The 27,801-nt window shown below is 40.0% G+C and overlaps 2 protein-coding genes across 7 annotated transcripts in view; one reads left to right on the forward strand and one right to left on the reverse strand.

Moving 5' to 3' along the window:
• The window catches only part of WDR3 (WD repeat domain 3), a 29,788-nt gene extending 15,431 nt beyond the window's left edge, over window positions 1–14,357 (reverse strand). The window contains exons 1-11 of one of the 2 annotated variants that reach the window (XM_006216137.4): window positions 14,301–14,357; window positions 10,828–11,028; window positions 9,627–9,836; window positions 7,112–7,230; window positions 5,462–5,540; window positions 4,195–4,290; window positions 3,179–3,292; window positions 2,922–3,023; window positions 2,383–2,480; window positions 1,350–1,457; window positions 646–876 (exon numbers count right to left, since the gene is read on the reverse strand). In XM_006216137.4, coding sequence (XP_006216199.2) covers window positions 646–876; window positions 1,350–1,457; window positions 2,383–2,480; window positions 2,922–3,023; window positions 3,179–3,292; window positions 4,195–4,290; window positions 5,462–5,540; window positions 7,112–7,230; window positions 9,627–9,836; window positions 10,828–10,998 — 1,328 coding nt within the window. In that variant the 5' untranslated portion in view covers window positions 10,999–11,028; window positions 14,301–14,357. Of the gene's footprint in view, window positions 1–645; window positions 877–1,349; window positions 1,458–2,382; window positions 2,481–2,921; window positions 3,024–3,178; window positions 3,293–4,194; window positions 4,291–5,461; window positions 5,541–7,111; window positions 7,231–9,626; window positions 9,837–10,827; window positions 11,029–14,058; window positions 14,190–14,300 lie in introns of those variants that run through there. The other variant, XM_015249426.3, reaches the window with a different exon arrangement.
• A 93-nt stretch (window positions 14,358–14,450) lies between these two features.
• Window positions 14,451–27,801, forward strand: part of GDAP2 (ganglioside induced differentiation associated protein 2) — a 56,952-nt gene continuing 43,601 nt past the window's right edge. For 2 of the 5 annotated variants that reach the window (XR_012075868.1, XM_006216136.3), the window contains exons 1-3: window positions 14,451–14,634; window positions 22,332–22,575; window positions 23,510–23,649. Coding sequence is in view for 4 of the 5 variants with exons in the window: in XM_006216136.3 (XP_006216198.1) it covers window positions 22,400–22,575; window positions 23,510–23,649 (316 nt within the window). In the remaining variant the exon portion in view is untranslated. Of the gene's footprint in view, window positions 14,635–15,837; window positions 15,943–19,616; window positions 19,679–22,331; window positions 22,576–23,509; window positions 23,650–27,801 lie in introns of those variants that run through there. The other 3 variants (XM_072967916.1, XM_072967915.1, XM_072967914.1) reach the window with 3 other exon arrangements.

Raw genomic sequence — 27,801 nt, forward strand, 5'->3', positions numbered from 1 at the left:
CGGGAGATATTACAGCGTATCTGTATGCCGACAGGAAAGCTCCAGCAGAGAGGGAGGAAAACTGCTAGAAGGAAAGAGAAGAAATACAAGCCATAACGGACTTTTGTTTAGGGGCACCAGCAGTCACAGGAGGAAAGACAGATTATGTGGACACAGATGCAGCTAAACTGGCAGATGTTATGGGAACATCTGAATGGTTTTTAGATGATTCCATTTCTTGAGTGAACTAGAAAGCAAAGTCATCAGCTTAAAGAGGCTAGAGGGGTGTGAGGTGTGAGGAGAGAGAAGGTGCAAAAAGCATCCAGGCCAGCGAGGAATGAGAAGCCATGGTAAGATTACTGGACAGCACTGGGAGCCTATGTGAACTGAGAGCAGGTAGCATATTTGTGTTCTTCTCTGGCCGAGAACAGCTATAAGCTTCAGACGTGGAATAAACTTGCATTTTTTTGCACCAAATGTGAAAAGGCCTTTTTTTCCCTACTCTAAACTCCACTGGCCTATGGTCAAAATGTGCTGAAGTTACATTTTGAGAGAACTGTATTTAGGGCCCCAAGAAACTAACAGCTAACCATCAAGAGTACTAAAAACTAATTCAAAGGGAAGAAAACACTGCTGGGTAAAGCTACAGAGGATCATTTCACCAACCTGTTCCATATCTTAACGGAATCGGCTGCTGCTGAAAGGACAGCGATGTTGTCCGAGCTGAACGACAAAGTCCGCACGTCACTGCGATGACCCGCGATGGTGATTCTGTTCGTCCTGACAGGCTGAGGCGCTGGCACGGACGGGCTCAGTGAATATAATTCCACCAAGTTGTTCTGCAGCAGGAAGACAGCCTTTAACTCGCCTTGAGGCAAGTGAATCAAATCAAAGGACCTGCATGAGAAGACACACGTAAATGTTGTAGCAACCATCTTCGCTCGCAAGGGCAGCTTTTTCTGGGAGACAGGCCTTACAATGCCTTCCGTCTACACCAAGTCTGAGCAAATATGAAGGATTTTACAAATCAGGGTGCTCTGAATATTGGACAGCAGTCAAGTACAGGATCTTAAGTCAAAGAAACCTGGGCTCAGATAGTGGAACTGAGCTGCTCTGGTGTGTGTACTTTTTAATAAGGGACCTCAAATCCTTTTAGAACATGGGTGCACATTTTTCCTTTTAACTGGCAGCAGGAAAGAACTGTATGAGATGATGAGTGAGCCCACGGTGAGGCGGGAGCTGAGTGAGTCCCATGATCACTGTCTCTGAACAGATAATTCGTAGACACTGCTTACAAATAGCATGAAAAAGCCGAAACAACTTTGTAGCTTCCTACTTCTATAACACTTCAGATACTACATTTTACTCACTTGATTTTGGCAGAAGTTTTGATATTAGTCACCCGCTGGATCTCATCTTGCAGAGTCATTTCAACACTGACTTCAAGGTCTTCCTCCTCACCTTTGCAAGAATTTCCTCTAGGGGGCAAAAAAAAAACCAAAAAACAAAAAACCACTATCATGCTGTTACCGCTCTTCTAGAAGCAGCTTTGCTATTACTAGTACTTGAGTCAAGTTCTGGTCTAAAACCAACAACCTATGTGAACCTGGGAGAGTCACTTAACCACACAGGATTACCATCGGGATGAAACAATGCAGTGTGTGTAGAAATGCTTTGTGAACCAGAATGCAATCAGTGTAAAGCATTATTCCACCTGATGAGTACCCTCAATAAACGGATTCTGAACGCAACAGCCCATGAAATTCCCTGGGACAAGTCTTTATCATTCAGATTATTCCACAGGAGTCTTTCTGGTAAACTTCTCTAACTTCAGAACTTTTTAGAAAATCCATTAACCTGCACTTATCAATCCAACCATGTCAAAAAAAACCAGAGGTCTCAGATTTGCCTTGGCAAAAAAAAAAAAAAAAAAAAATCAGATGACTATTTCTTTGAGACTTGATAAATTTCAACCACTGAGAAACTGATTTCCATAGTTACAATGACTTATTTTAAGACTGTATTTCCCCCAAACTTCAGTAACTATCCAACCAGTCTTCCTTCTCACAGCCCCAAAGGTCAGCTTCCTGCTGTATAGGCTGCTGTCACTGAAGACACATTGCTAGCCTCTGAGAATTACGTCACTTAGAAGCCATTTTTTAAATATCTGTACTGTCTTTCTGGTCCTGTATGGCTCTGAGTGCAAGGCTCAGGAATACGTTACCTGTACTAAAAAGTAGAAATTAAAAACTTGGATAATGGCACGCCACAAAATCTTCTCTAGCTTTTAACGGTTATTGGAAACAGAGTACATAATCCCTTAGAGAAGCCATGGTTCTTCTACCAGTTTTTATAAGGCCCACCCAGGCTACTTTACTAGTAGTAAATACCACGAAAACACACTTTGCTTTCTTTCTAGCTTTCTTCATCTTCTTGTCCATTTTCTTCTGAATTTCCTCTTTGGAAAGGATACGAAATACTTCTAGCACAGAATCGGTTCCCTAGAAAGGCAAAAGGTTGATGTGAGTCCAGGAGAGGAAATTTGTAATTTAGTAAAAACAAATCAATAATGTTTCTTTTTCTTCCCTTACTAGTTGTATTACCATGAACACCTAAACCTCTCTGGGATTGCTGTCACATCTTTAAAGTGGGGATACACGACTTCCTGTACACAGCATTGATCTGAAGACTGAATAAGAAATTAATGCTTTTAAACTGCTTAGAAGAGCAGAGATTTAATAAATGTTTGCTAATAAGAACAATAATCGTTAATTATTATTGTTGTTAAGCTAACAGAGCTAGGGAGTATTGGTGCACACAGTCCCATATAATGAATTCTTAACAGAATCAAAAATTCATCTCTACATGGAACAAAAGAGAAGAACAAGTCTCTGAAAGGAACAGCCTGGTCCTTGTTACTTTCTCCTAAAACTGGCACTCACGTGGCAAGCAAGAATCCTGCCTGTCCTGTCGACTGCAAGGTTCACAACTCGGTCCCTTCCTTCCCGCATTATGGAACCAGCTTTTCTGCACGTAAGGATGCGCTGCAGAAGCAAGAGAAAAGATGAAGATGAATAGTTATTTCTGCTGACCCCTGAGGAGACATGGTTCTAAAAAAGGCAGGTGACAGTGATATTCCCTGAAAGGAATACTTTCCCACCACTCAACTCAACTGAAGATAAGAAACAAAATGAATTACATCCTCAGGAGCTTCCTCCATCTCAAGGGTACCGTCCTCTGCTTCATGTGTGTCCTGTATTCCCGGGGAAGACTCTTTGATTTTCTTGGGCTCTGGTTCTTCTGGGTCTTCAATCTGTTTTAGAAAAATGGGAAAATAAAAGCTGAAATAATGTGCTCCAGAAGGTGACTCCTAACCCTAATGACTTAGAAACCTGTCCTTATGGCCACTGATAACTTCTATTTGTGATCTCTCTGATCAAACCTCTTCAGTGGCAGCACTTTCACCAGAATGTATTAAAAATTGACTCCATCAAGTGCAAGCAGGACATTATTCATTACACTAGCTCCAAAAACTTTCCATAGTATAAGGACTATTGTAACAAGGTGAAAAAGTGATGACCCCCATTAACTTTAAGAACTTCTCAGGTGAACCTACCATGTTCTAGAGGGAAAGAGTCAAATGGGCATCAGAATGGCAAAGGCATTGCATGAGAGGCTACATTTTTCTCCTTAAGTAAAGAAAAGATAAACCCTGGCCTACTAACGTAGAACTCATCAAAATGCCTACTGGACGCAACTCCACACACCTAACTCCAGCTAAACCTAAGGTCTATTTTTCCACAGAAAATCTTTAAGGATCTGAGAAAAAGTTATAGATCTTCTCAGAATATACATATTTATATAAATGGGCACAAGTTTTATGTAAGATTTTTGTTTGAGGGAAGAGGGATACAGATATTCCCAAGTCCATCCATGGACACCCAAAGGTCATGGAATATGAGGCAGAGAGCCCTATGAACTAAAACACGAGCACTACCAGAAGCTGCGAGCCTAAAGCTATCCTTCCACGCGCAAATGAGAGCAATGGAGCAAAGAACGAAGGAAAAAACTGTCTAGAAATCGTAGGTTATTAGTGAAGGGAAAATCCCTTCTGGTAATATAGGAAGGACTCACTAATTACATCTGATTCTAAATTCAACGAGCCTGTGAAACTGCTAACACATGACACTGCCACGACCAGGAAAAAGTAATTACCTCCTGCAGGTAAGCTATGTCCCAAGCCCTCAGCTCACTGTCGGAGGCCCCCGTGATGAGTCGCTTTTCTTCGGACACCAGCACCAGCCCCCACACCTACAGAGTGTAAAAGGAGTCAAATGAACTTGACTGTTAATGGATTCCAGCATGCAGGACCTGACAGTCCAACAGTTTACGTGTACTGTGGTGAACTCTTGTTGGCTTCTGCAAAGTCTAATATTAAGGTAACCCTTTCAAAATACACTAAGAGAAAGCCCACTTTTAGTAGAACTTGTGCATATGTGACAGCCAGCAGTTCCTCTGTCGTCTCCTATCTACAAGCTTAGATGACGGCTGTTCAGCATAAATCCTAACTGGAAGCCCCTGCAGTGAGGATGTAAGTCTGATTCTTCTTTGCTTTCAGCAGCGCACTGCAAATAAAAGGTGCTCCATTCATGTCTATCAAACCATACTTTTTAGCCTCAAATATCCAAGAGCTAAACAATGAAAACAATAGTTTTGCTGTAAATCAACACAAAACCTAATTTGCTTCTTCCTCTGTACTAATTCTAAGGCATGATACTCTCATCTATCCTAGGGTATGTATGTATTTTTTGGAATTATAATTCACACACAATATTCTATTAGTTTCAGGCATACAACACAGTGATTCAATATTTTTATACATTGTGAAATGATCACAAGAGACCCGTTCCCGTCCATATTATACAAAGGTGTTACAGTATTATGTGTACATTACATCCCATGACTTATCTTATAGTTGGACCTCTGTACCTCTTAATCCCCTTCCTTTTTGTTCCTCCCCTCAACGCCAGGCATGTGTTTTTGAAAGCCTGGTGTGAACAAAGCACAAAGGAGGATGCAAAGATGTAGAACGTTCCCTGATCTCTATGGAACAGATCTATGTTCAGGTAACTATCATGATGGCTGTGATTTGCTGTTTACCTGTCATCAGGCCAGGCACTGTACACAGAGTTATCATTAAACTTCCCTACGATCATAAAGGTGGACACACAATTTAAAAGTGAGGAAACCCATATTCATGGGTTAAAAACTTATCAAAGGCCAATTTCTTACTAAATGCCAGAGCAGCTCCATCTGCTCTGATGGTTGACACTTCGTCCACCACACCAACTTCTTTCTCTCAAGACAAGTAGACGATGATTTACTGTTAGCAGCAAAAACAGAGCCATGAAGGGGCAGAGAAGAAACCACCTTCCCTGTTCGCCTTGTCATTCTTTCCCTGGGCCCACCTCCCTACAGGTACCTCAGTTCGGTGGCCAACTATTGTTCTGAAGCAGTGCTGGGTATCCAGGTCCCACCATTTCACCATCGTATCTTTCCCACTGGAAGAAGAAACAGGACAAAAAAATCTTATCAGGAAGAATCACTAAACTAACAGGGAGATCAAGGACTCATCTGTTGCCTTAAAAAGGCAATATACAGCAGTGATGTCTAATGCTTCTATGGTACCTGACCCTTCTCTCAAAAAGTAAAGAATCCTAACTCTCCACGTGGCTCCTCTCAGGTAGACAATAAAGTGTTTAATCTGTAAGCACAAAAACAGCCTTGAGTTCAGAGTGTGGCAGCACACAGAACCGGATCTGTTGCCTGTCATTTCCAAGACCAGAGCATCAACCCTCTTTCACACCATCTAGCACAGAAACATCTTAGATCTCGCCTGCTCCCTTGTCTCCCGTGTCCAGTCAGTCACTAGGTCCTGAAAATGCCTCCTCTGGGAAGTCTCTAAGCCTTGATTCCTTCCAATCCGTTTCTGTACACAAACCTGAATTTAAATCCTATTGCCTGGGTTAATTTAGTAATTTATCGGGTCTCTGTCTATTCCTGTTCCCACCAATACACTACAGTCAGACAGTCTCAGTTTTCTAAGTCTGCGCTTGCTCAAGGTTCTCTAAGATATGGAAACCAGGCTCCTCAGCACCATTCCCCGAACCTCCCATCGTCTGGCCCTTCATCTCCCTGCCGGTGCGCCCCACTCCTCGTGCCTCAAATGCCCGTGCCCGGCTTCTCAACCAATATGAATCCAGTACGATCCTGCTTCATGACAAAATTGGAAAAAAACCAAAAACCTGGTTTACAAAGTCTTTCCTATAATCTCACTTCAGGGTATTTTTGCTTCCCCTTATATTCCCTGAGTTGTAATGTGTGTGTATTTTCCAGCAGAGCCATTCCCTCACAGAGCGTGTTACCAGAACAAGGGACACACACATGTCCCTGCGTCCTATCCCACGGGAACTAATCCACCACTGGTACAGCACCTGGTGCTGCTCCTTCACAGCCCCTTCCGGGTCATCACTACGGGGCTTCTAATTACTGCCCGGCACAACTTAGGACCCCAGGCTCTCCCGGGTGGCCATTCCTTAGGAATGATAACCATTAGGTTGAATGATATGAAATTGCTGGTATTTGGCCCATCATTTTCAACCTACACAACTGGAAACTTCAACTCGTTCAGCCTAACAGATGTTCAGAAGGCCTCGACATGGAGTATGCCTCTTCTCCAAAGGTAGGCTGAAACAAACATCAGGTGTTCACATCTCCCCACTGCTCTGTATTCTGCTTTTCCTGACTCTCTAGGGATCCAGAAAATAAAGACAACTCATTCTATAAAAGGTCTGTCAAAAGGTTAAGGAACATGAAAAAGCTGGTATCAGGGGAAAAAACTGACAAATCATACAAGAGAATTAAAAAATGCTAAAATACCTCTGGATAGTGTCGATGACACTGTTTGGGAGGGGAGGGAAGGAGAGCGAGCAGAGAGCAGCAGGCAAGCAGCACAGGAGCTTGAGCACAGGGGGGAGCAACGAGTAAGGAATGGAGCAAGTTCCCTCTCTGAAATCCTCCCCGATGAGTTCACCTGGAAAAAGAACTGGAAACGAAACTGTCATTTCTTTACCTGGTAACTAGCAGATTCTTTTCTCGCAGAAACAACGCCTGTGTGATGGCGTCCTTGTGCCCCTTCAGACGGTAGAGACCACTTTCATTGATCACATCCCACACAATAACATCTGTGTCCTAAAGGGATCGAACGATACAGAAGAATTTTATCACGTAAGGCCTAACTTGAAAAGCAACAGGATGCACTATTTCTATTGCAAAAGTGGTAAGTAGTCCTTACAGAAAATTTGGAAAGCATATAGAAAAGTACAGAGGAACAAACACCAATTAATCACCTACCCAGACTTCACCACCACGTTTGTTTTGTCTGGTCCCGGTCTTCATGTATACACACAGCTGACTGAGATGACGCTATTCCTATCGTTTCATAACCCTCTCCCTTTCTCTCACCTACTACATTTCCACTTTTCCATGTCCTTCCAGGCTGTTTTCATTTTTAATGGTCACATAATAACCAACCTTAAGGATATATCATAATTTTAACTTTTTTCTATTTCAACATTCCTGTACATAAATCTTCATATATATCTCTGATCAGAATAAAGACTAAAAAGGGAAATTCTTGAGTTAAAAGCCATTTCTGTTTTAAGTGTGCAATTCACACCGTCAAGGTGATCTCCAGCCTACAGGACAACCAGGGATTATGTGTGACAAGGCCAATCTTCCCATCCCTTTAGCTCTGGTTATGCTCAGCTACTCAGAAACCACCGCCAATTTCACAAGTTGAAAATGCTGTGTCAGTGCTGATTTGCATTTCTGAATACCAGTGAGAAATTCTGTACATGCTCTGTGGTGATTACTGACCACTTTGTACCTCTTCTGAACTGTAAATTCATGTCTCTCATCTTCCTTTACTTGACTGTAGGTTATTAAGACACGATATTGATCCTTTTTATACTGGAACTATCAAATATTTCTTTTTCATTGTTCCTTAATTTTCCAAATTTATTGAGAAAATAGCTGACATACATCACTGTAAGTTTAAGACACACACAAAGATCTAATCTGTTCTTAGAAACAATAATTAGTACAAAAAAACAAAAAATATGCAGTATACTGTTTATATGTATTTACATCCAATATAATGTGTATGTGCAGTTGAACTGTAATAATTCTACATAATAAAGCTGGAAAAAAAATTTAATTAAAAAACAAAGACATACAGCATGATGGTTTGATTTACATGTTTTGAAACAATTACCACAAACGGTTCCACTAACATCCCATCTTCTCAGATACAAAAAGAAAAAAAAAAAGGAAAAAAAAATTTCTCCTTGTGATGACAACTCACGATTTATTCTCTTAACAACTTCTTTATACTGTTTTAATGCACAAATGTTTTAAATTTAAGTATTCAAATTTAGTCATCTTTTCTTTACAATTTCTTTTCTTGCTGCTATGCTTGAAGTCTTTTTCCACCTTGGTATCAGGTAAGTATTTATGTCTTCTAGTTTACTTAAATTATCATGGTTTAAAATTTAAGTCTTTAACCCATGACTCATTTTGGTACACGGCAGGAGGTAAAGCTTTAGCTTAAAATTTCCCCCCACACAGCCAATTATCTCATTACCACTTTATAAGTAATCCATCCCTTTTCCACTCGCCAGAAATGTCATCTTTAAAATATACTAAGTAGCAATCTTAAGTGGATTTGTTTCTGGGATTCTCATTTGGTTGCAATAATCATTTTTGTATTGATACCAGGTTAATACAATACATTATAAATTATGACTTCATAATGCATTTTATATCTGAAACTTCGAACAACAAAAACAAAAATAAAAACAAAAACAAATCCTGAAAAAAAAAATCTGAAACCCTTTTATTACTTTTTCCCCAAATTCTCCTCTTTATTATTTACTTGTTTTCCCATATTTGCCTCTATATATCATTTGGTCACGTTCTAAAAAACAACAAAAAAAAACCTTTGGGCTATTTATTTTAATTGCTTTAACTATATAAACTAATTAGAAAGTAACTAGCATCTTTTCAATACTTTGCCTTCCCATTCAAGAACATGGTGTGTTTATTTATTCAAATCTTCTGTTAACATTCTTTGGTAACGTCTCACAGTATTTTTGTGCCTGATACTTGCCGTACTATTGTAAATGGAATCACTCACATCATATTTTTTAACTGAAGATTGAGCTGTAGGAAAGCTACTGATTTTACAGAAATGAAAGGCCAAGAATCAATATTTTGTCTCTCCTTTTCCAACCTGTTTTATTTCCCCCACTTGTGTACTATTTTGGGTAGCACGTCCACAATGATGTTACATAATCATTGTCATGGGCGTTCTCATCTTGTTCCTGTATTTAACAGGCTTTTATCAGAGACTATGACAGGAAACGAAATGAACCTCCCAATTCATACTCATCCTCATTTTGTTCCTACCACCTATACTGTTTTGTCCAAGTGTCCACTGTGTCACCCAACAGTTTCTGTGAACAACCTGCTTCAACATTAGCCTTATACTCCTTTACTAGATCTGGGCACCTAATTCAAGGTCTCACCTTGGACCCAGATGCAAGCCTGCCTCCCAGCTGATCATACTTCAGGGAAGTGATGGCTGCTTTGTGTCCATTGAAAGTCACATTTCCTTCTCCACTCAGGAGGCTGAAAATTCGAATAGACCCATCCTCATAACCGACAGCCAAGTGCAGCCCATCCGGGGAGGGGCACAAGCAAGTGACTTCGTGTTTAAGCCCCTGAAGGATTAGGATCTGAAATAATAAGAATCAAAACAATGCAGAGGAGTTAAGCATGTCATCAAGGGAAAAGTGTAAGAATAATCAAAGTTAAGAGTATCAGTAATTCCAAAGCGCTCTTATGAATAATAATGAAACTTGCATTCTATCTCAAGTTCTTTAATATATGAATTATCTGTACTAGGTTAATGAAACATTCAAGAAACAGTAAAATTTTCTTCAGAGCTCTACATCACCATAATACATGCAAAAACTTCTCAGGCAACGGAATATATTACTAAGGTCTTATTTTATGTCAACATCAAATGACTTTCCATAAAGGGTAATAAACACATACTTGCTTTAATTGAGCTCCAGCTCAGAAACCAACCTGCATGGTATGAGAATGCTAAAGTGGTTTATTCCCAAAGGACTCTGGGGTTGTGGCGGGGGGGGGGGATTGTACGTATAAAAGCATTACCCTCTTGGAGGTCACAAAGTGAGTGGACGAGATCAAAATCTCGGTATTTGGTTTGGCAGAAGTGGTAGGCTTAGGGAATTCAGAGTCACACAAAGTATCAAAGGCTAGTTTAACAACCCTTGGGTCTCATCTGTATAATTAAGAAAACGATTCAGTCAATATAGCAGAGCAATATTCCTTTTAAATCCTAATATTCTATATCTGGTTGTGAAGGCAAGTAGAAGTTGAAAAACTGAGAACTGGCAAAGCAGAGAAAAATCAGACATGTTGGGAATAACGATCACAAATAATGACCTGGAAACATCACTGCAAACAGATCTCTAAGTGGTAAGCTTTTATTTGGTTGTGGTTTTCAGAACTTAGTGCAGAAAAACACAACAGAATCTGATACTTGGTTAGCCAGACCCAAAGGAAAAAAAATTTTCTAGGAGCGCGCACATAAAAACTTCTGTGTATGATAAAGCAAAGCTCTTTCACTTCTGCCTCCATCCTCAAATACCTATAAATCAGTATTGTATCACCCCAGGTGATTTCTTTCTGCCTTACCTTCTCTCCTTTCCTTAAGTCCCAGATGAAAACATGTTCACAGGCCGGTACTGCCACATAGCGTCCTTTTTCACCACGAAGTGTCACGAAGACAACATTGCCTTTCTGGCTGCCGATAAGGCCAAAGACGGCACTGGCAACATAGCGCAGGTACTGCTTGGTGAGTCCCATGTTCAGACGTCCGACACCACAGGGAGGCAGCTGAGCGTCAAACAATGAAAATTTAGTTCTTTGGGTACCTTGGATCTGCTAGGCTAGCAAACATTTGGCTTCGATGCAGCTAAACAATTCATTTCTGCCCATTCTACTGTCATCAAAGTTTTTACCATTGAGATTGACAGCCTGAGACTGAAAACATTTATCAACGAGCACCTACTGTAAACATACCAATTAGACAGGCAGTGATCTAGATGCTAGAGATATGGTGTTGAGTAAAACAAAATCCCTGATCTTGGAGCACTTACCTTCCATAATAGCAGCTCTCAAACTCCAGTGCGGATCTAAATTGCCCAAGGGATAGTTATGAAAAGATTGCTAGGAACCACCTCCACCTCACCTCCCCAGTGTCTATTTCTGATTCAATAGGTCTGGAGTGGGGCCCAACCTTTTTCATCTCTAACAAGTTCCCAAATGCTGCTGCTACTGTGCTAATACATTCAGGTCTGTCCTTGACTTCCAAATCAGGGCAGCCACCTCCTCTTGGCACATGCAAAAAAATGGTACTGCAACTCGGCACACTATTTTTGAAAGATGCAATAGTTCCTGTGTAACAGGACAGACCTGGGACAGACCACCCCCCACGTCCTCCACCCAACTGTTTTGCAGGAACTTTAGCACCCTAAGCCTTCCCCAAGTTCCAAAGAGCATATTTAATCAGAGAAGTGGGGAAAAAAAATGCAGAAACAAAGGAAAACAGTCAGGCAAGAAAAAGCCAAGGACCTTCAGTTCCTCAAGGGCTATAGATAATATTCTGAGCCACATCCTTGAACTGTTTTGCAGATGCTGAAACCCCTCAGGTGGCAAGAAGTTAACTGCATGCAGACCACCAGCATGTAAACCCCAGATCAGGTGGAACCAGAAGGTTGATGGTGTTCAATCCCTATTACCTCATCACTAACCAATCAGAAGAACGTCCACAAGCTGATCATGCACTACCCTCTCTCTCACCCTGTCTTTAAAAACCTTTCCCTGAAAGTCATGGGGTGGAGGTGAAGGTTGGGGTGAGAATTCTGGTCTTTTAAGCACTGGTTGCCTGTTCTTGCTTGGCCTTGCAATCTAACACTGCACTTTCCTTCACCACAACCCAGTGTTACTGCCCACAGACAAGGGGATGCAGTTTGGGTTTGGTAACACCTGCACTAAGTATCAAATTCACTGAAAACAATGGTTATGGGTTAAAAAGAGATCACAGATGAAGCAGATTAAGTTAATTAGCCTGTCAGCTGTTGCTATGGAAATATGAGTATACCCCAGAACACCTGTGCAACTTAAAAAACACAAGCTTATTAAACACAAGTGACAGCTTTTCTTAGCACTGTTTTTTTGTTGGTGGTGGTTCATTTATTTGGTTTAATGCTACAGGGTCTCTTTCTGATTATAATCTGCTGTTTTAGTCTACTTTACCAGGAAAATATTCAATGCCAACTCGATGGTAATATTCTCTTTTAATGATAATTTACTGGCCTCATTTTTCTTCTCCTAGGAACCAACATAAAGCCAGCTAAAAATGAAGGAAAGGTAATACTAACATGGCGATAATGCTCTTAGCCCTGGCCATTTGATCAGTTCTTTCACAATTCATCTTTTTCCTCCAGCCCCAGCCCCTTAACTGTATTTGTTTTTCATGGGAGTCTTTTGCCATTGACCAACTCCTTCCATAGTATTTTCCCTGGAGGCTTCATACAGCGGACTCAGGGACTCCCACATCTCTATTTCCAGTCCTGCCCACATGCATGAATACTAATTACACAGTTCCAAAAACTTACTAGACATCCCCATCCAAATACCCTGTAGCATCACATTACTGTGTCTAAAACCAAACCCACCTTGCTTCCTGAACCCCTCTCATTTTTTCCCTAACTTGAAGACACAAAATTCTTCAAGCCATTCAGGCTCAAAACCTTGTAGCAACCTTTGGCTCATTAATAAAATTATTTTAGCAGCCAAGACTTAAAGAGTGCTTACTATAAGGTAACTGATACATTAAATTATAAACGAATTAAAAGTGTAAACATATACAGCTGTTTAATTATATACAGCAGTTGAGTTAATTAAATGAATAAATGTACGTAAAGCACTTCAAAAAGCACCTAGTATATTGTAAATTTAAGCACAAAATTTTTTTCACAAGTACCTTACAAGGTAGGTACAATTCTTATCCCCATTTTACAGACAAGAAAATTAGGCACAAAGATGTAAAATACTAACCCAAAGTCATTTAGCTAGTTTTAAGTGCCAACACCAGATTCCAATCAAGCCAAACTCCAAAAATACCTGCTTTTAACCACTAAACTACTTGTCTTTGCTTTTGCCTCTTTTTTATCTAAAACTTCGCCTGATTGTTCCTCTGACATAGAATCCTTTTCTCTTTCCACTATTTTCTGTTCCAGCTCCTTATCACTGCGTTCCTGCACTGATTTTCTATGTAGGACCTCAGTCTCTGTGTTTTTCATTCTTGTCATTTAAAAATAGTACTGCTGCCTGACTAATCTTTTCAGATGCATTCTTCCTACCCCAAAGCCCTTGAAAGGGCTAAACTGTTTGCAGTTCCCAAGAACTCAACGTATCTGTCCTGTATTTCTTGAATAAGCTTCTCTCGTCAGGCTAGTTGGTTTCCCTCCTTGTCCTGCCTTTTCATATGGTTCCTCCCACCTAGAGTAACAAGCACTCTCCCGTCTACCTATTTTAATCAATGTTATCCCCTAAGGCCCATTTCCCTCAGGGTTTTCTCTCAGGGTTTTCCACTGCCTCAATACTTCAAATGTCTTCCATACAACTTGGCCCTCGTCACTTTGATCCACGTGCATATATCTCGACGCTTTCTGAAGAGAGAGCGCAAGACCTAACCTTCCTCTGCGCCCCTACCATCCCTGTTTCCTTAGCCCAAAGCCCCTCCTCCCCAAACATGCTGCTTCCATGATGCACCGAAAGGCTGGGCCGCGTAACAGTCCTGCCAGACGTCCCTAAACCGAGTCTTCAGTCAGAAGGTGAGGGGGGATTCCGCACACCCACCTCGCCGCGAGAGCATCGCAGGCGAGCCCTGCAGACGCACGCGCCAGCCTCCTGCGTCCGCGGGCGGCTCCCTGAAGCGGTGGGGCGCTCGCAGTAGCTCAGGTTACCCCCTACCCTAGCGACCTGGCCCCAGTCCCCTCTGCTTCCTCTGCTGCTGGCACCACGAAGGCCTCAGCCAGAACCAGACAAACTCGTAGAAGCCGATCAAATGCTTTCGGCTGCCGCACACCTATAGTACTCACCTAGGCCTCCACGAGGCTCGGGGCTGGTTGGACCCGCCCACTGGGCCCGCCCCTTCCGGATCCGCTCACGGACCCTCTTCCGCCCGACGTTCCCTTTGCCTTCGGGGGGAAATGACGTAAAATCCAGGCTCTGATTGGTGAGCGCCGGCTTGGGGCGGAAGCCAGGGGTTTGCAGCCCAGGGCTCCTGCGGCGGATCATCCCAGCCTCCTGGGACTTTGGCCCGCCTCACCCGCCGAGCCCCTGGCGAGGGTTGTCCGGGGATGCCTCTCGGCCGCTTTCCACGCGGAACTTAACCGGCCGCGCCTGCCGCCCGGATGGGACCGCCGGAGTGCTGTGAGAGGCGGGACGGAGGCCGGGAGGGAAGGCGGGGCGGAGCGGGCCGGGGGCGCGGCGGGAGGCGCGCGGGACTCAGCCGGGGTTGGGGTGCGGGCATAGAGGGTCCGTTCTCTGGAAGAGTGAACCTGGCTCTTCTAGCCCCGCTGTTGGTTGGGTTTCTTTCGCCCGAGGCGCTGTCAGGGTCGAATTACCCACCAGAAGACAGAGGGTAGGCAGACCCGGGCACTAGGGACAGTGGTGCGTAGCCCCCTGGGGAGGTGCGCGCCCTGGGGTGCAGGGAAAATAGGGCGGCCGGGAGCTCTGCGGGTTATAGCCCCAGAGTCGGAGTCTGTGTGGTCGCCCGTGTGGACTGGACGTCCCACGGACCGAGACCCGCTCGAATCAGGGCTGGATGGGCGCTGAGCCCAGGATGCTGAGTTGTCTGGATCCCCGCAGTCCCTGGAGTGACATTGCTCTGGCTTTCTGTTTCCGCTCCTTGAAAGCTTGAGGGGGAAGTGACCAGGGCTGACTCCTCGCTTGGTAATTGAGGTTTTAGGTGCTTTGTCACCAAGCGGGAATTGGCTTTTCTCTCTTGCAGTTCCGTCTGATTTTATTCTTGGGCTGCACAGAAGTGTTCAGAAATGAGTTCTGATGTGTGTAGCTGGAAAATTAAAGTTAACGTATAGGTATATAAAAGAAATAAGACCTTGCCTCCACTTTTTGTACAAGGTATCTGCAGTCAACCTAGCAATTAGACATTATCTGATTTTTTTTCAGACATTTCTCAGACATTCCTTGAATTTTTAAGACATGTTCAGCTAGTCTTCCATAGTCAAGAAAATTGCAATAGTAGAGAATGGATACAATCAGACTGTGAATAGATGTAGCAGTGTAAGTGTTTTGAAACAAGATTACTGTGGGTTGGATGAATGAGAAAGGAGGAAATTGTGGCAACCAATTTATTTCAGTAAATCTGATGAGGAAGGGCGCATTTAAGTGTGTATGGTTAATACCGCCTATAGATGATGTGCATTATTATATATATGAAAAATGTGTGTATATGAGGGGAAAATGTGTGCTTCAGTAGAAAACTTTAGATTCCATTTTGACAACACCCCTTGGATTATCTGAGTCTAAGGAATGTACATAGCTGTGTAAACTGTAGATAACTAATATTAATATTGAATAATTTTGTCCATAGACATGAAAATTCTGTTCTCTTAGAGGCTCCGTGGAAGTTTTGCCTCATGTCCATTTATTTCGACATTCCTGGTTAATGTATATGATCTTGGGACTCCCTTTATCTACTATCTGGCTGATTCCTTTGTGAGTTAATTAAAATCTTAAACCATGTTCATTTTTGCATTTGAACGAGTCATGATTTTACCTTTTTAAGAAAAAATAATTTAACATTATTAAATAAGGGGAGGGATAAAGACAGATGGAAAAATAATTTTAGTAAAAGTTGCTGTAAGAGCAGCTGTGGTTGAGTGCTAAGATAATGCATCATAGAGTGTGTCTGTAGTTTCTTAAGTTTCAAATTGCTCAATGTATTAATATTATAACTGAAACATAGTAAAGTTATTTTAATATTGAAGGTGATACTACTAAGTCATCATTAGAGCATGTGCATGGATGTTTTTGAATGATGGTGTTAAATGACCTGAGACATGACCTAGCTTAGAAATCTTTTTGTTATACTGTATTTATTGTTCACATATTTGACAGCTTCAGTTTTTCCATCTAAGAAGGTTTCTTAAAAAAAAAAGTCATTCTTTATTTGCATAGAGTGATTCTTAAGTATAATAGATTTGGTGTTGAGATAGGGATATTGTGCAGAAATATCTAATTTATCTTAAAGTTTTAAAAATACACAGACATAAAGGATGGTGAACCTATAATTTATAGAAAAGCAGTGACATAGAGCTGGTAATTAATGGAGGTCAGAAACATGGACCAACTCTATACTTTTATGCAGGCCTGTCTAATCAGTGTAAGCACTTTGAAGTACAAGTAGACAGATTTAAAGTTCTTATTTTTCTCTTTTAAATGATATCATTTTCTCTTTATTCAGACAAAAATGATTTTATGGCTAAGGAAGTAGATCTGATCGATTCTGGATTCTTCTGTTTGTTCCATGTAAACTTTTGGATCCTGGGACGTAAATGCCTTGTTTCAGGAGACTTTTTTTTACTAAGGTTTTGTGTCTGTTTATGAACCTGTTCAAAATACAAAACTGATCTATTGATTTGCAGTGGAAAGTGCTGCTTCTCTTTAATGTTATCCAAAATTCTGGCTGTAGCTTAGATTGCTGTTGCCTTCCCTCAGCTGAGCACTGTGCATTCTTTCCATCACCAGGATTCTTAATCTGAGTCTGGGAATCCTCTCAGATTTATTTCCAGATCTGTGCTTGTTTGAGCTCATGTGCTCACAGTTTGGGTAGTAAAAGGGTTTTTAGCTTTCATCTAATTCTCAAAGAGGTCTGTGACCCCAAGAATGCTAAGAACCACTGTTTCTTAAGGATCAGGAATCAGATTTTCCTGCTGAACTTGGCTTTGCTGCTCCATTTGCTTTATTGCCAAGGTGTTTGTGTTGGGGAAGAGGGAGATTTAAATCTCTTTTTGGTGAGAAAAATACATTTCTTTTAGAGATGGAGCTGGAAAAGAATTCACCTTTCGTTCAGTGCCTTGGCACTTTCGTATAATGCCATTAAACCTTGCCCTACAGTAATCTCTCAATATTACTTGTTACTTGATTTAACAGTTGTCTTGTGAGTCACAGTGACTTTTAAGATCTGGGCAGGAGATCCAACAAACTATACTGACAAGATATGATTAGAGATAAAGGAGAACCAGCAGAGTATGCTGTCCAAGAAGGTAATAGAATTTCAGGGAGGGAGTAATCAATAGTAGATGCAGCTAAAATTTGATTACCTCCTGGCTAAGCAGTTTTAGTATTGTTATAGAGATGGAAGCAAAACTGCAGTGGGTTGAATAAACAGAGGAAAAGGAAGTAGAGTTGGCAAACAGATTACTCTTAGAAAGTTGCATGGTGGAAAGAGGAGTTTAGTTGTTACTCTGAAAAAGAAATGGGATAGGAAAAAATTTTGAGAGTAGGAGACAGGAGAAGGAGAGATCAGATGTGAAGGGAGCATTGATGTTAATACATTCTCCTAGAGGAGAGCTAGTCAGGTGCAGTAAAATGCTTAAATGAAGGTGAGTGGGCAGGCTTAAAAGGATGGTTTATACCCTAAAATCACTTAGAAGTTGGAAAGATTGAGTGAAGATTGAGAAATTTTGAGTTGGAGAGAAGTTAAGTTGAACTATGACTTCTCTTAGAGCATCAGGAAAAGAAGGGAGGCACTGTGATACGATGTAATGGAAATGACATGGATTTTGATGCCAGCTGGTCTTCCATTTGGATCTCAAGTTACCACTTACTAGTTCTGTTACCTTGAGCTGATAGCTGAACATCTTGGTCTTGCTGCCCTCCCTCACGGTGAAATAAGAGTCTTAATACCTACTTTGTGGGATTGCTGTAAGGGTTAGAAAGCACATTGGTAACATATCTAATCCCCTGTGGTTCACTGACCCTTCCACGGTGGCCCTATTTTGTTCCTTTAGTGTTTTAGGTTCTTTCCTACCTTAAGACGCCCCAGTGTACCCTTTCTGCTGTCTGTAAAACTCTTCTGCTACTTTTGGTCTCAAGTCTCACTTTCAGGATAGGACATTCCCTGCTTCTCCAGTCCCTGCTGCTTCTTCACTGTAGCACACTTATCATAGATTTGAACTATGTGTTTATTTCTGTGATTATATTTCTGTGATTTTTGTGGGGCTGTTTCTTCCATTAGACAGGCTCAGCACTTAACAATGCTTGAATGAATGAATGCCTGGGACATAATAGGCAAACAAGCATTTATTAACCTCACAGTTTCGAAGGGTCAGGAATTCAAAACTTGCTTATTCATGGGGTTCTGGCTCAGGGTTTCTCGTGAGGTTGCAGTCAAGATGTCAGCTGGCACTGGAGGATCCGGGGTGAGTGAGTCACATGCCTGATAGATGTTGCTGGTTGTTGGCAGAAACTCTCAATTTCTCCCCATAGGGGCCTTTCCGTCGGCTACTTGAGTGTCCCCAGTCGTGGGAGCAAACTTCCCCAGAACAAGCAGTCCAAGAGAGCACTGCAGAAGCCACAGCATCTTTTACAATCCATTGTTGGAAGTCACCCAGTGTGATTTCTGCAATGTCCAGTTGGGTACACAGGCTAGCCTTATTCATTATGGGAGGCATTTACACAAGGGATTCATATCAGGAGGCAGGTTTCAATGAAGGACATCTTGGAAGATGTCTATCACAGATGCTCTGTGGAATAGCATAGAGAGTCATCCAAAAATGACTCAAACAATTTCCCAATAGTGTTGACGGAGGGCCCAGTTCACATAGGAAAACATGCATTTGTATTGACAGCAGGTAGGATCATTTCTGACTTTCTTTTTTCTAAAGACATAGGAGGGGAATCAGAAAACAGATGTTGGGTTGATCTAAGTGTTAGGGATTAATAAGTCATTACAAGGGTTGACACTGAAGTAAATAAGAGTGTATCTTAATTCAGCAATTTGTGTTTGGTTTATTAGAGAGTCTGACAGCGAGTGTTTTGGTCTTTGCAAAGTGAAGATGTATCTATCTCAGCACTGGTGTGACTTTCACATTGGGTCTGAGAAAGTTATAACACCTAACTTTTATTGTGCCGTGTTTTGTGCCAGGTGTTTTGCTGTGCAATTTTAATACAGATTATCTCATTTAATCCTAACAATAACCCTAGGAGTGTATTACTCCTATTGTAGAAATAAGAAAACCCTAGTTTAGAGTCAAGGATAATATAACTGTTAGGTGGTGGGTCCTAGACCCAGACTTAGGCCTTCTGATAACAGAACCCAAGTTTTTACTTTGTACTGCCTGCTTCTGCCTCACAGTGTAATTGCATGTGGAAATATTTACCTTAAAATGCTGAAGAAACTGGATTCAAAATTGTACATATTTTATGATTTTACCTATCACAGAAAAAGGTAGGAACTGTATCAAATCTTGAAAGTTTTTTCCCCCTCTTACTTTTTGGTATTTTTCAAATACTCTGTGAGTATTCCGTAGAGTTACAGAGAAAAATTATTTTAGAGAAGTAATTTTGTCCTGAAATTTGACAGTTTGCAAAATGAAAACTGTTTTCAATGGAATTTTTTTGGTATTATGTTTAAGAAATTTCAACATGAGTCATTGTTGCCAAAAATCTGTGGCTAATTTTTTGAAATTATGAATTTCTGCAAGATGTAATTCCATTGAGCTTGAAGCAGTTCAACGATGGAAAATTCGCGTAGTCTCCATTTGTCCTCTACTCAGCTTGTCCAGTTCTTGTCTGAGTACTTGTAAACAGATCAACAGAACTTGTGATTGCCTCCAGTTTCAAAAGCCAATTGGAGGGACTAAACACCAACTTCTAGATAAAATTGGTCTCTTTATTTCAAAATAATATCAAAGGAATACTTAGTATCAAAGAATAATACTCTGGTATAATTTTATCATGGTATAATCTACAAGGACTTTCTGAAATTGTTATTTGAAATGAGCACATTTCCTACCACACAGTGTTGGTACAAGGATGAAAATATTGTGTCAAATCCATGGTTCATTCCAGTTAGCATCCTATGTCTCTCCATAAGAAACACCAAGAAATCAGGTGTAGAAGGATATGCTTGTTTTCCTTAACTCTGAATGGCAAACATTAGGATCACACAGAAAAACTTTTCAAGGAGTTCACACACCAGCTGTCATTCCCTGATCATCTGCTCTCATGTATGTTCATTGTTACCAGCGACCTCCAACTTACCAAACCCACTAATCAGTTCTTAGTCCTGTTATTCAACCGTTCAGTAGCATTTAACACTAGATGATCCTACTTGAGCATCCTGTCTTAAATTATTTTCTTCATTTGGCTTTTAGGCTGTCCAGATGTTCCTGCTCTTCCTTCCATTCTTATCAATCCTTCTCCGTCTCATTTTTTGACTTTCTCTCTTTCCAGCCTCTAAATTTTGCCCTAGGACTCAGCCCTTGGATCTCTTATACATTTGCATTTTCTCTCTTGGTGGTCTTGTCCAGTTCCCATAGCCTTAAATACCACCCATATGCTGAGACTTTCAAATTTCTATCTTTAGCCTGACCTCTCCTCTGAGCTCTAGCATCAGGTAGCCAACTGTATGTTTAACATAAATACTTGGGCATGTATTGGGCACTTCAAACCTAACACATGCAAAAACAAATAAGGGAAAAAGTGCCTTGGTTATGACTCCACCCCGCAACCTACTCCAGTCTTCCCCTTCCCTGTAAATAGCATTTCCATCTGTTCAGTTGCTCAAGCAGAAAGTCTATCTTTAATTCTGTTCTTTCCTTTCACCCATCGTGTTCATTTAGAAAATCTTGTTGACCCTACCGTCAAAATTCATTTTGTTCCCTACCCATTTCTCACTGCCTTCATCACCATCTCACCTAGATTACTGCAATTGTTTTCTACTAGTCTCTGCTTTTATTCTTGCCCCTACTCAATTTCACTGTAGCTAGAGTAATCTTTGTATTATTAAGTCATGATCTTTATCAGGATCCTCTAACAGCTTCCCCTCATTTACATTAAGATCTGAACAACTAGTCATGGCTTACAGACTGGATCATCTGGCCTTTCCCTCGCTTACCAACCTCATTACCTGCTACTCATTACGTGGCTCATGCTACTCTAACGAAACCAACCTCCCCGCACTTCCTGGAATAGACCAAGTTCCTCCCTGCCCTTTTGGCCTTTGCTTTTGCTGTCTCCTCTGCCTGAACCACCCTCCAGAGCTTTATGTGACTTGCTTTCTCACTTTATTTAGCTCTCTACTCAAATATTATCTTTTTCTTGTATCCCCAGTGACTGAAACAATACCTGACACATAATAGATGCTTACAAAGATTTACTGAATGAATGAATCTACCATTTTACTGAAACAGCTGTCTGACTTATTGACAAATGAAGTATCCTTTTCTCATGTTAATTTTCTGATGAACTCTCTGTAGTACTTGATGCTATGTGTCTTCTTATCACCCTTCTCATGTCTCCGTTTCTGTACAACCAACCTCCTACCACATCAGTGTCTCTTACACTATGTTCTATAAGTTGTCAAAGCCTGTTAATTCTTCGTTTGTATATGGCGTCTCAAATCTGTGCCTTCTTCTCCATATGTTTCTCTACGTAGTTCAAACCTTTGTTATCTCATACTACCTGATTGCACTAACCTCCCTGCTTTTCACCCTCCATATTATCATCAGACTGAACTCTCTAAGTTGCATGTATTATTTATCTTTGTATTTCCTGCAGCACCTAACACTCCCCCTCCAATAGCAGATTCTCAATGAATGTTTAATGAATAGTCCTGTGTTTCTTGGTAGGCCATGTGATTGTGTACATGGATGTAACTCTTCGAAAAGAATTTGTGCTCAAATAATCCCCCTTTCTTCCTGTTTTAAAAAAGCTGTAGTACTTCTTTGTTGTATACTGATTTTTTTAATGGACTATTTAAGTGACTACAGTCACACAATGTACTGTTGGAGCATTTCACAGTAGAGTTTTGTTTTTTGCTCTAATAGAAGTAATGTAGTATCTGTGCTTCTCTATTAAAATGATTATTTTCTCTTAAGCTAAAGTCTCCAGTGTGTATTGAATTGCTGAGGAATTTGGGGAAAAAACAAGCTGAAGTTCCCGTTCCATGGATCCGTTGGGTGCACCTTCCCAGTTTGTGGATGTGGATACGCTACCAAGCTGGGGCAACTCGTGTGAAGATCAGTTAAATGCTTCTGATTCTGCAGCTGAAACATATCAGGAAGAGACTCTTAGATCACCTTTTCTTTATAATAAGGATATCAATGGAAAAGTGGTTCTTTGGTAATTCTTTGTTTAAATCATGTCATATGATAATGCTTTCTCATAATTTCTTCTAAGTTCTTTCTTTTATAATTTATTCTAAACTTTTTTTGTAAACCCTAGCATTATTGAACTATTCCTTCGCATTTACATAATAAAGCTTTATGAAGGTATAATTGACAAACAATAAACTGCACATATTTAAAGTGTACAGTTTGGTAAATTTTGACATGTTTACACCCATGAACCCATCACCAGAATCAAGACAGTGGATATATTTATCACCCCAAAAGTTTTTGTGTGTCCCTTTGTAATCCCTCTCTCCTGCCCCTTCCTGCCTCCACATCCCCAAGCACCTGTTGACCTTTCTGTCACTGTAGATTAGTTTGCATTTTCTGGAGTTTTATATAAATGGGATCGTGTACTCTTTTTAGTCTGGCTTCTTTCATTCAGCATAATTATTTGAAAGTTCATCTATGTTGTTGCATGTATTAGTAGTAGTAAATTTCTTTTTTAAGAAAAGATTTATTGAGATATAATTCATATACCACACAATTCTCCAGTCTAAATTGTACAAGTCAGTGGTTTTTAGCATATTCACAAAGTTGTGTAACCATCGCTATGGTCAGTTTTACACTTTCATCAACCCAAGTCCTGTACCCGTCAGCTGTCACTCCCCACCTCACACCCATGTTTTATGAAAGAAGCAAAGGAATGATATGATAATTTTGTGAGTTTCAGGATTAGAGCACTTGCATTCAAGATCCATCTGAGATGCCATATTAGTCTTTCGGAATAAGGAACAACTTTTTTTTAGTATTGCTTAAGCTTGTGAGCTAGCAAACCAATATTGTGCAGGGAGTGAAGATGGAATGTTTTGGAAGAGTTCAAAACTAGCTTTCTTGCCTCCCTCCTCTTCCTCACACTTGCTCTGATTTACTTACTGTTTTCCCAGGAAAGGAGATGTGGCGTTGCTGAACTGTACAGCTATTGTGAATACCAGCAATGAAAGTCTTACAGATAAGAATCCCGTGTCAGACAGTATCTTCATGCTTGCAGGGCCCGATTTGAAGGAGGACCTTCAGAAACTTAGAGGTGAGTGAATTTTTTTAGGTATGTTGTTGCTTAGGAAACGTTTATTTTGATGTTTGAAGAAGTGTGTTTGGCATTTAAGTGAGAAAACTAAGCAGATGTAGCTGTTTTGTTGTTTAAACTAAATTAAAACAGCCTTTGAAAAGCCCACAAAATGTTAGAAGCTGAACACTGAGACTTTACTCAGCAAAACTCCTCTATCGTGTCCCTGGATTTTAACATAGCAATCATCGTAGTCAGGTAGAACTTTGGTAGCATTTTCTTGGCTGTATATTGTCTTGCACTGATAAGCCTTATAAAACAACTATTCTTTGTCTAAACTGAAACATTTTTATTGTGCTTTGATATTGATAGAGAATTTTTTGTATACCCCCTGGACATAGAGTGTTGTACTTCTGAAACTGACTTATTGACAAAACCAAAGTGCATTGTAAGAGCAAACACATTCTGGGTTTGTATTGTGCTTGCTGCTTTTTTTTTTTTTTAACCAGGGCATTCTTCTTTAGGGAATATTTATTTGAAATTGGAGACAGGAGGGGTTCTGTTTGTTCAGAATCTTGTTTACCTCATTTGCATTCATTTTCTTAAATTACCATCCTGGCAACCTTTTGTTATCCTTATTTGGGTGTGAAGGGAATATTGTGAAGTTCAATCATCCTGTTTTATAAAAAGTATTTATGAAATACAGCAGTTTTTATTAAAATGTAATTAGCAAATCCCACCTATATAAAATTCATTTCTCAGAACTTCCACCATTTAACACTGATAGTTGGTTTTTAACCTAGTAAAGATACTAGAATTTGAACAGGAATATTTATAATGCTGAATCCATGAAAGAAGGGACAGACAGAGAAGAACTGTATTTTCTGATCCAGAAACTGAACTTTGACTGTGATGGCAAAAGTGGGAAGAAGCCCTCAATAAAAACATGATGCCATGAAGAACATGTGGAAATTAGAAAATGTATTAGAGATAATACTAGGAAGTTCTTGGATAAAAGTAACAGAGAAACTGGTCTAGAAAAATTCCTAATGGCTTCTGTGTGTGTGTGTTTGCGTGTATTCTCACTTATACTTTAGATCCGTACTTATGGATTTAAAAAAAATAATAATAAAAATTCACACATACAAAATAAAAACTCAATTTTTAATGGCAAATATTTGAGAGTCTCCAGGCTGGGGCTCATATTATAACTCTGTCCTTTACTAACTTAAGTGTGACTTAAGACCAGTTACTTCACCTCTGAGCCTGAGTTTCCGTGTCTCTGAAATGAGGATGGTGGTAATAGTTCCTACCTCATTTGCTGACACATAACAGGAACTCAGTGAGTATTTGGAGATGGAAAAAATTGATATCGTGAAGACTAAATTCAACAATGGACGTTAAGTGCTAGGCATTTCCTCAGAGTTCAATGTTATTGCTGGTGCTAGTTAGCTGCTGGCCTCAGTTTTGTTGTTTAATGAATCAGTGTCAGCCTGAAGAGAAATTATTAATGATGCACTGAAGAGCTGAATACTTAATTCTGTCCCCTTGATTACATTTTTAATAGCAGCTTAATAAATGATTATGAAGTATGACTTACTAAAATTGTAAAAAGCAGGGAGGAGTAACAGGACACATTGGATGATAGAATAAAGATTTTTAATATCTGAACTGACTGGAAGTATGAGCCAAAAAGTGAAAAAGTTGTCAGGGATAAATATAAAGTCTTGCAGTAAGTTTAAAACATTAATTACCCAAATTCAGGATGGGGAAGCCCAGTTTGACAACTCTGCTTATGTAAGAAAGTATTTGCTATCTCCGTAAAATGGTATTGTCACTTACTCCATTTTTCATGCAAAAAACTGTAGGGTTAACACTTCCCTCTTCCTTATCCCCGACACAAAGTCTGTCATCATTCCCTCAATATATCTTGAATCTGTATCACCATTGCCTCCAACCTAGGCTGTGTGCTGTCAGCCCCTGCCTGGACTACAGCCATTGCCTCCCTCCTGACTGGTCTCCCTACATCCATTCTTTTCTTGTATCTATTTTCCACACACAGTAAGCATTTGCTTTTTAAATTATAAACCCCTTCTTATTGCTCCCCTACTTCAAACCATTTAGTGGACTCCCATTACACCTACAATAAAATTGTAACTCCTTAAACTGAGTCTGCAGGTGTTTTGCCTTCCTCACGTACTTAAACCAAAGTGACCTCTCATTGCCTTGTCATCCCACTTGTTTTCAGTTTTGTATGTGCTGTTACATTTCCAGTTCTCAACTCTTACTCTTAAGTCTTTGCTTACATCTCTTGCTCAAAATACTGTTTCCTTTTATTTCAGAATTGAGCAGTCTCCCCGTGGTATATGCTTCCAGCCTGTAGTACTTCTCTTTTGTGCTCTTAACACAATTACAATTTTGTTAATTTTTTATGTAATGATTATTATGTCCCCATTAAACTTTGAACTCCATGAGGACAGGAACTATGTGTCTTATTGGCCTCCATGTGCCCAGTACCAAGAACAGTGAAGTCTTCCTTTTAGTAGTTGATAAATGAATGACTAGAAGTTCCCTGGGATTTTAATTGACTAGACTCAGGGTGATAATGCATTATTTTTACTGAAAATACTAATGGTATCAAATTGCATCTTTACATAGCATCACAAATGAAGTTTTTTTTTTAATCAGCTTAAAACATTTTACAGGTCTAACAGTTTATTTTATGTAAGCCTCATGGTAACCCCAAAGGAAAAACCTATAATAGATATACAAAAGATAAAGAGAAAGAAATTAAAGCATATCAGTAATAAATAAATAAATAAATAAAGTAGGACAGGAGGACAGGAATAAAGGATGAAGGACTAAAAAAACTCTCAGAAAACAGTTTAACAGAATGGCATTGGAAAAACCTTACCTATCAATTATTATTTTAAATGCAAAGGACTAAATTCTCCTATTAAAGGGCACAGAGTGGCTGAAAGATAAAAAAAAGAAAAAGAAAAAAACCCAAGATCCAACACTATGCTGCTTATAAGAGACTCACTTTACCTGTAATGACACATATAGGCTGAAGGTGAAGGGATAAAACAAGATATTCCATGAAAATGGGAGCCAGAAGAAAGTAGAAGTGGCTATAATTACATTAGATAAAATAGACTTTCAGTCCGGATTGGTCACAAGAGATGGAGGTCACTATATGGCAGTAAAGGGGCCAATTTGTCAAGAGGCTGTAACAATTGTAAATATATATACATCCAACATGGGAGCACCTAAGTATTTAAGGCAATTATTAATAGAACTGAATGGAGAAATAGACAAAATGCAGTAATAGTTAGGGACCTCAGTAACCCACTTTAAACATTAGATAGATCATTCAGGTGGAAAATTAATAAGGAAATAGCAGGCCTGAGTAACGCTGTAGTCCAAATGAACTCACAGAATATTCCATCCAGCAGCACCAGAATATACATACAGTTTTCTCAGGCATGCTTGGAACGTTCTCCCGGATAAATCATGTATTGGTCCACAAGGAAAATCTTATCAAATTTTAGAAGACTGAAATAATATCAGATATCTTTTCTGATCACAGTGGTGTGAAACTAGAAGTCAGTAACAGAGAGAAAGTGAAAATACTTACAAATATGTGGAAATTAAACAACATGCTCCTGAACAACCATTGAGTCAAGGAAGTAATCAAAAGGGAAATCAGAAATTATCTTGAGACAAATGTAAAGAAAGATACAACATGCCAAAACTTATGGGATGCAAAAAAAAAAAATTCTAAGAGAAATTTATAGCTGTAAATACCTACATTAAGAGAAAAGAAAGATCTCAAACAATCTAATTTTTAAACTTCAATGAATTAGAAAAAAGAGCAATGTAAGCCTATAGTTAGCAGAGGGAAGGAAATAACAAAGGTTAGAGCAAAAATGAAAGAAACAGACTAGAAAGACAATTAGAAAAAAGTGACAAAAAGGAGGACTCAATATTCTAAATGAAAGTGGAGATATTACAGCTAACACTGTAGAAAGACAAAGGATCGTAAGAGACTACTGTGAACAATTATATCCAACATATTGGATGACCTAGAAGAAATAGATAACTTCCAGCAAACATGCAACCTACTGAACCTATTCAAGACTGAATCATGAAGAAACAAAGTCTGAACAGAAC

The sequence above is a fragment of the Vicugna pacos genome, chromosome 9, assembly GCF_048564905.1.
Source record: "Vicugna pacos chromosome 9, VicPac4, whole genome shotgun sequence".
NCBI lineage: Eukaryota > Metazoa > Chordata > Mammalia > Artiodactyla > Camelidae > Vicugna > Vicugna pacos.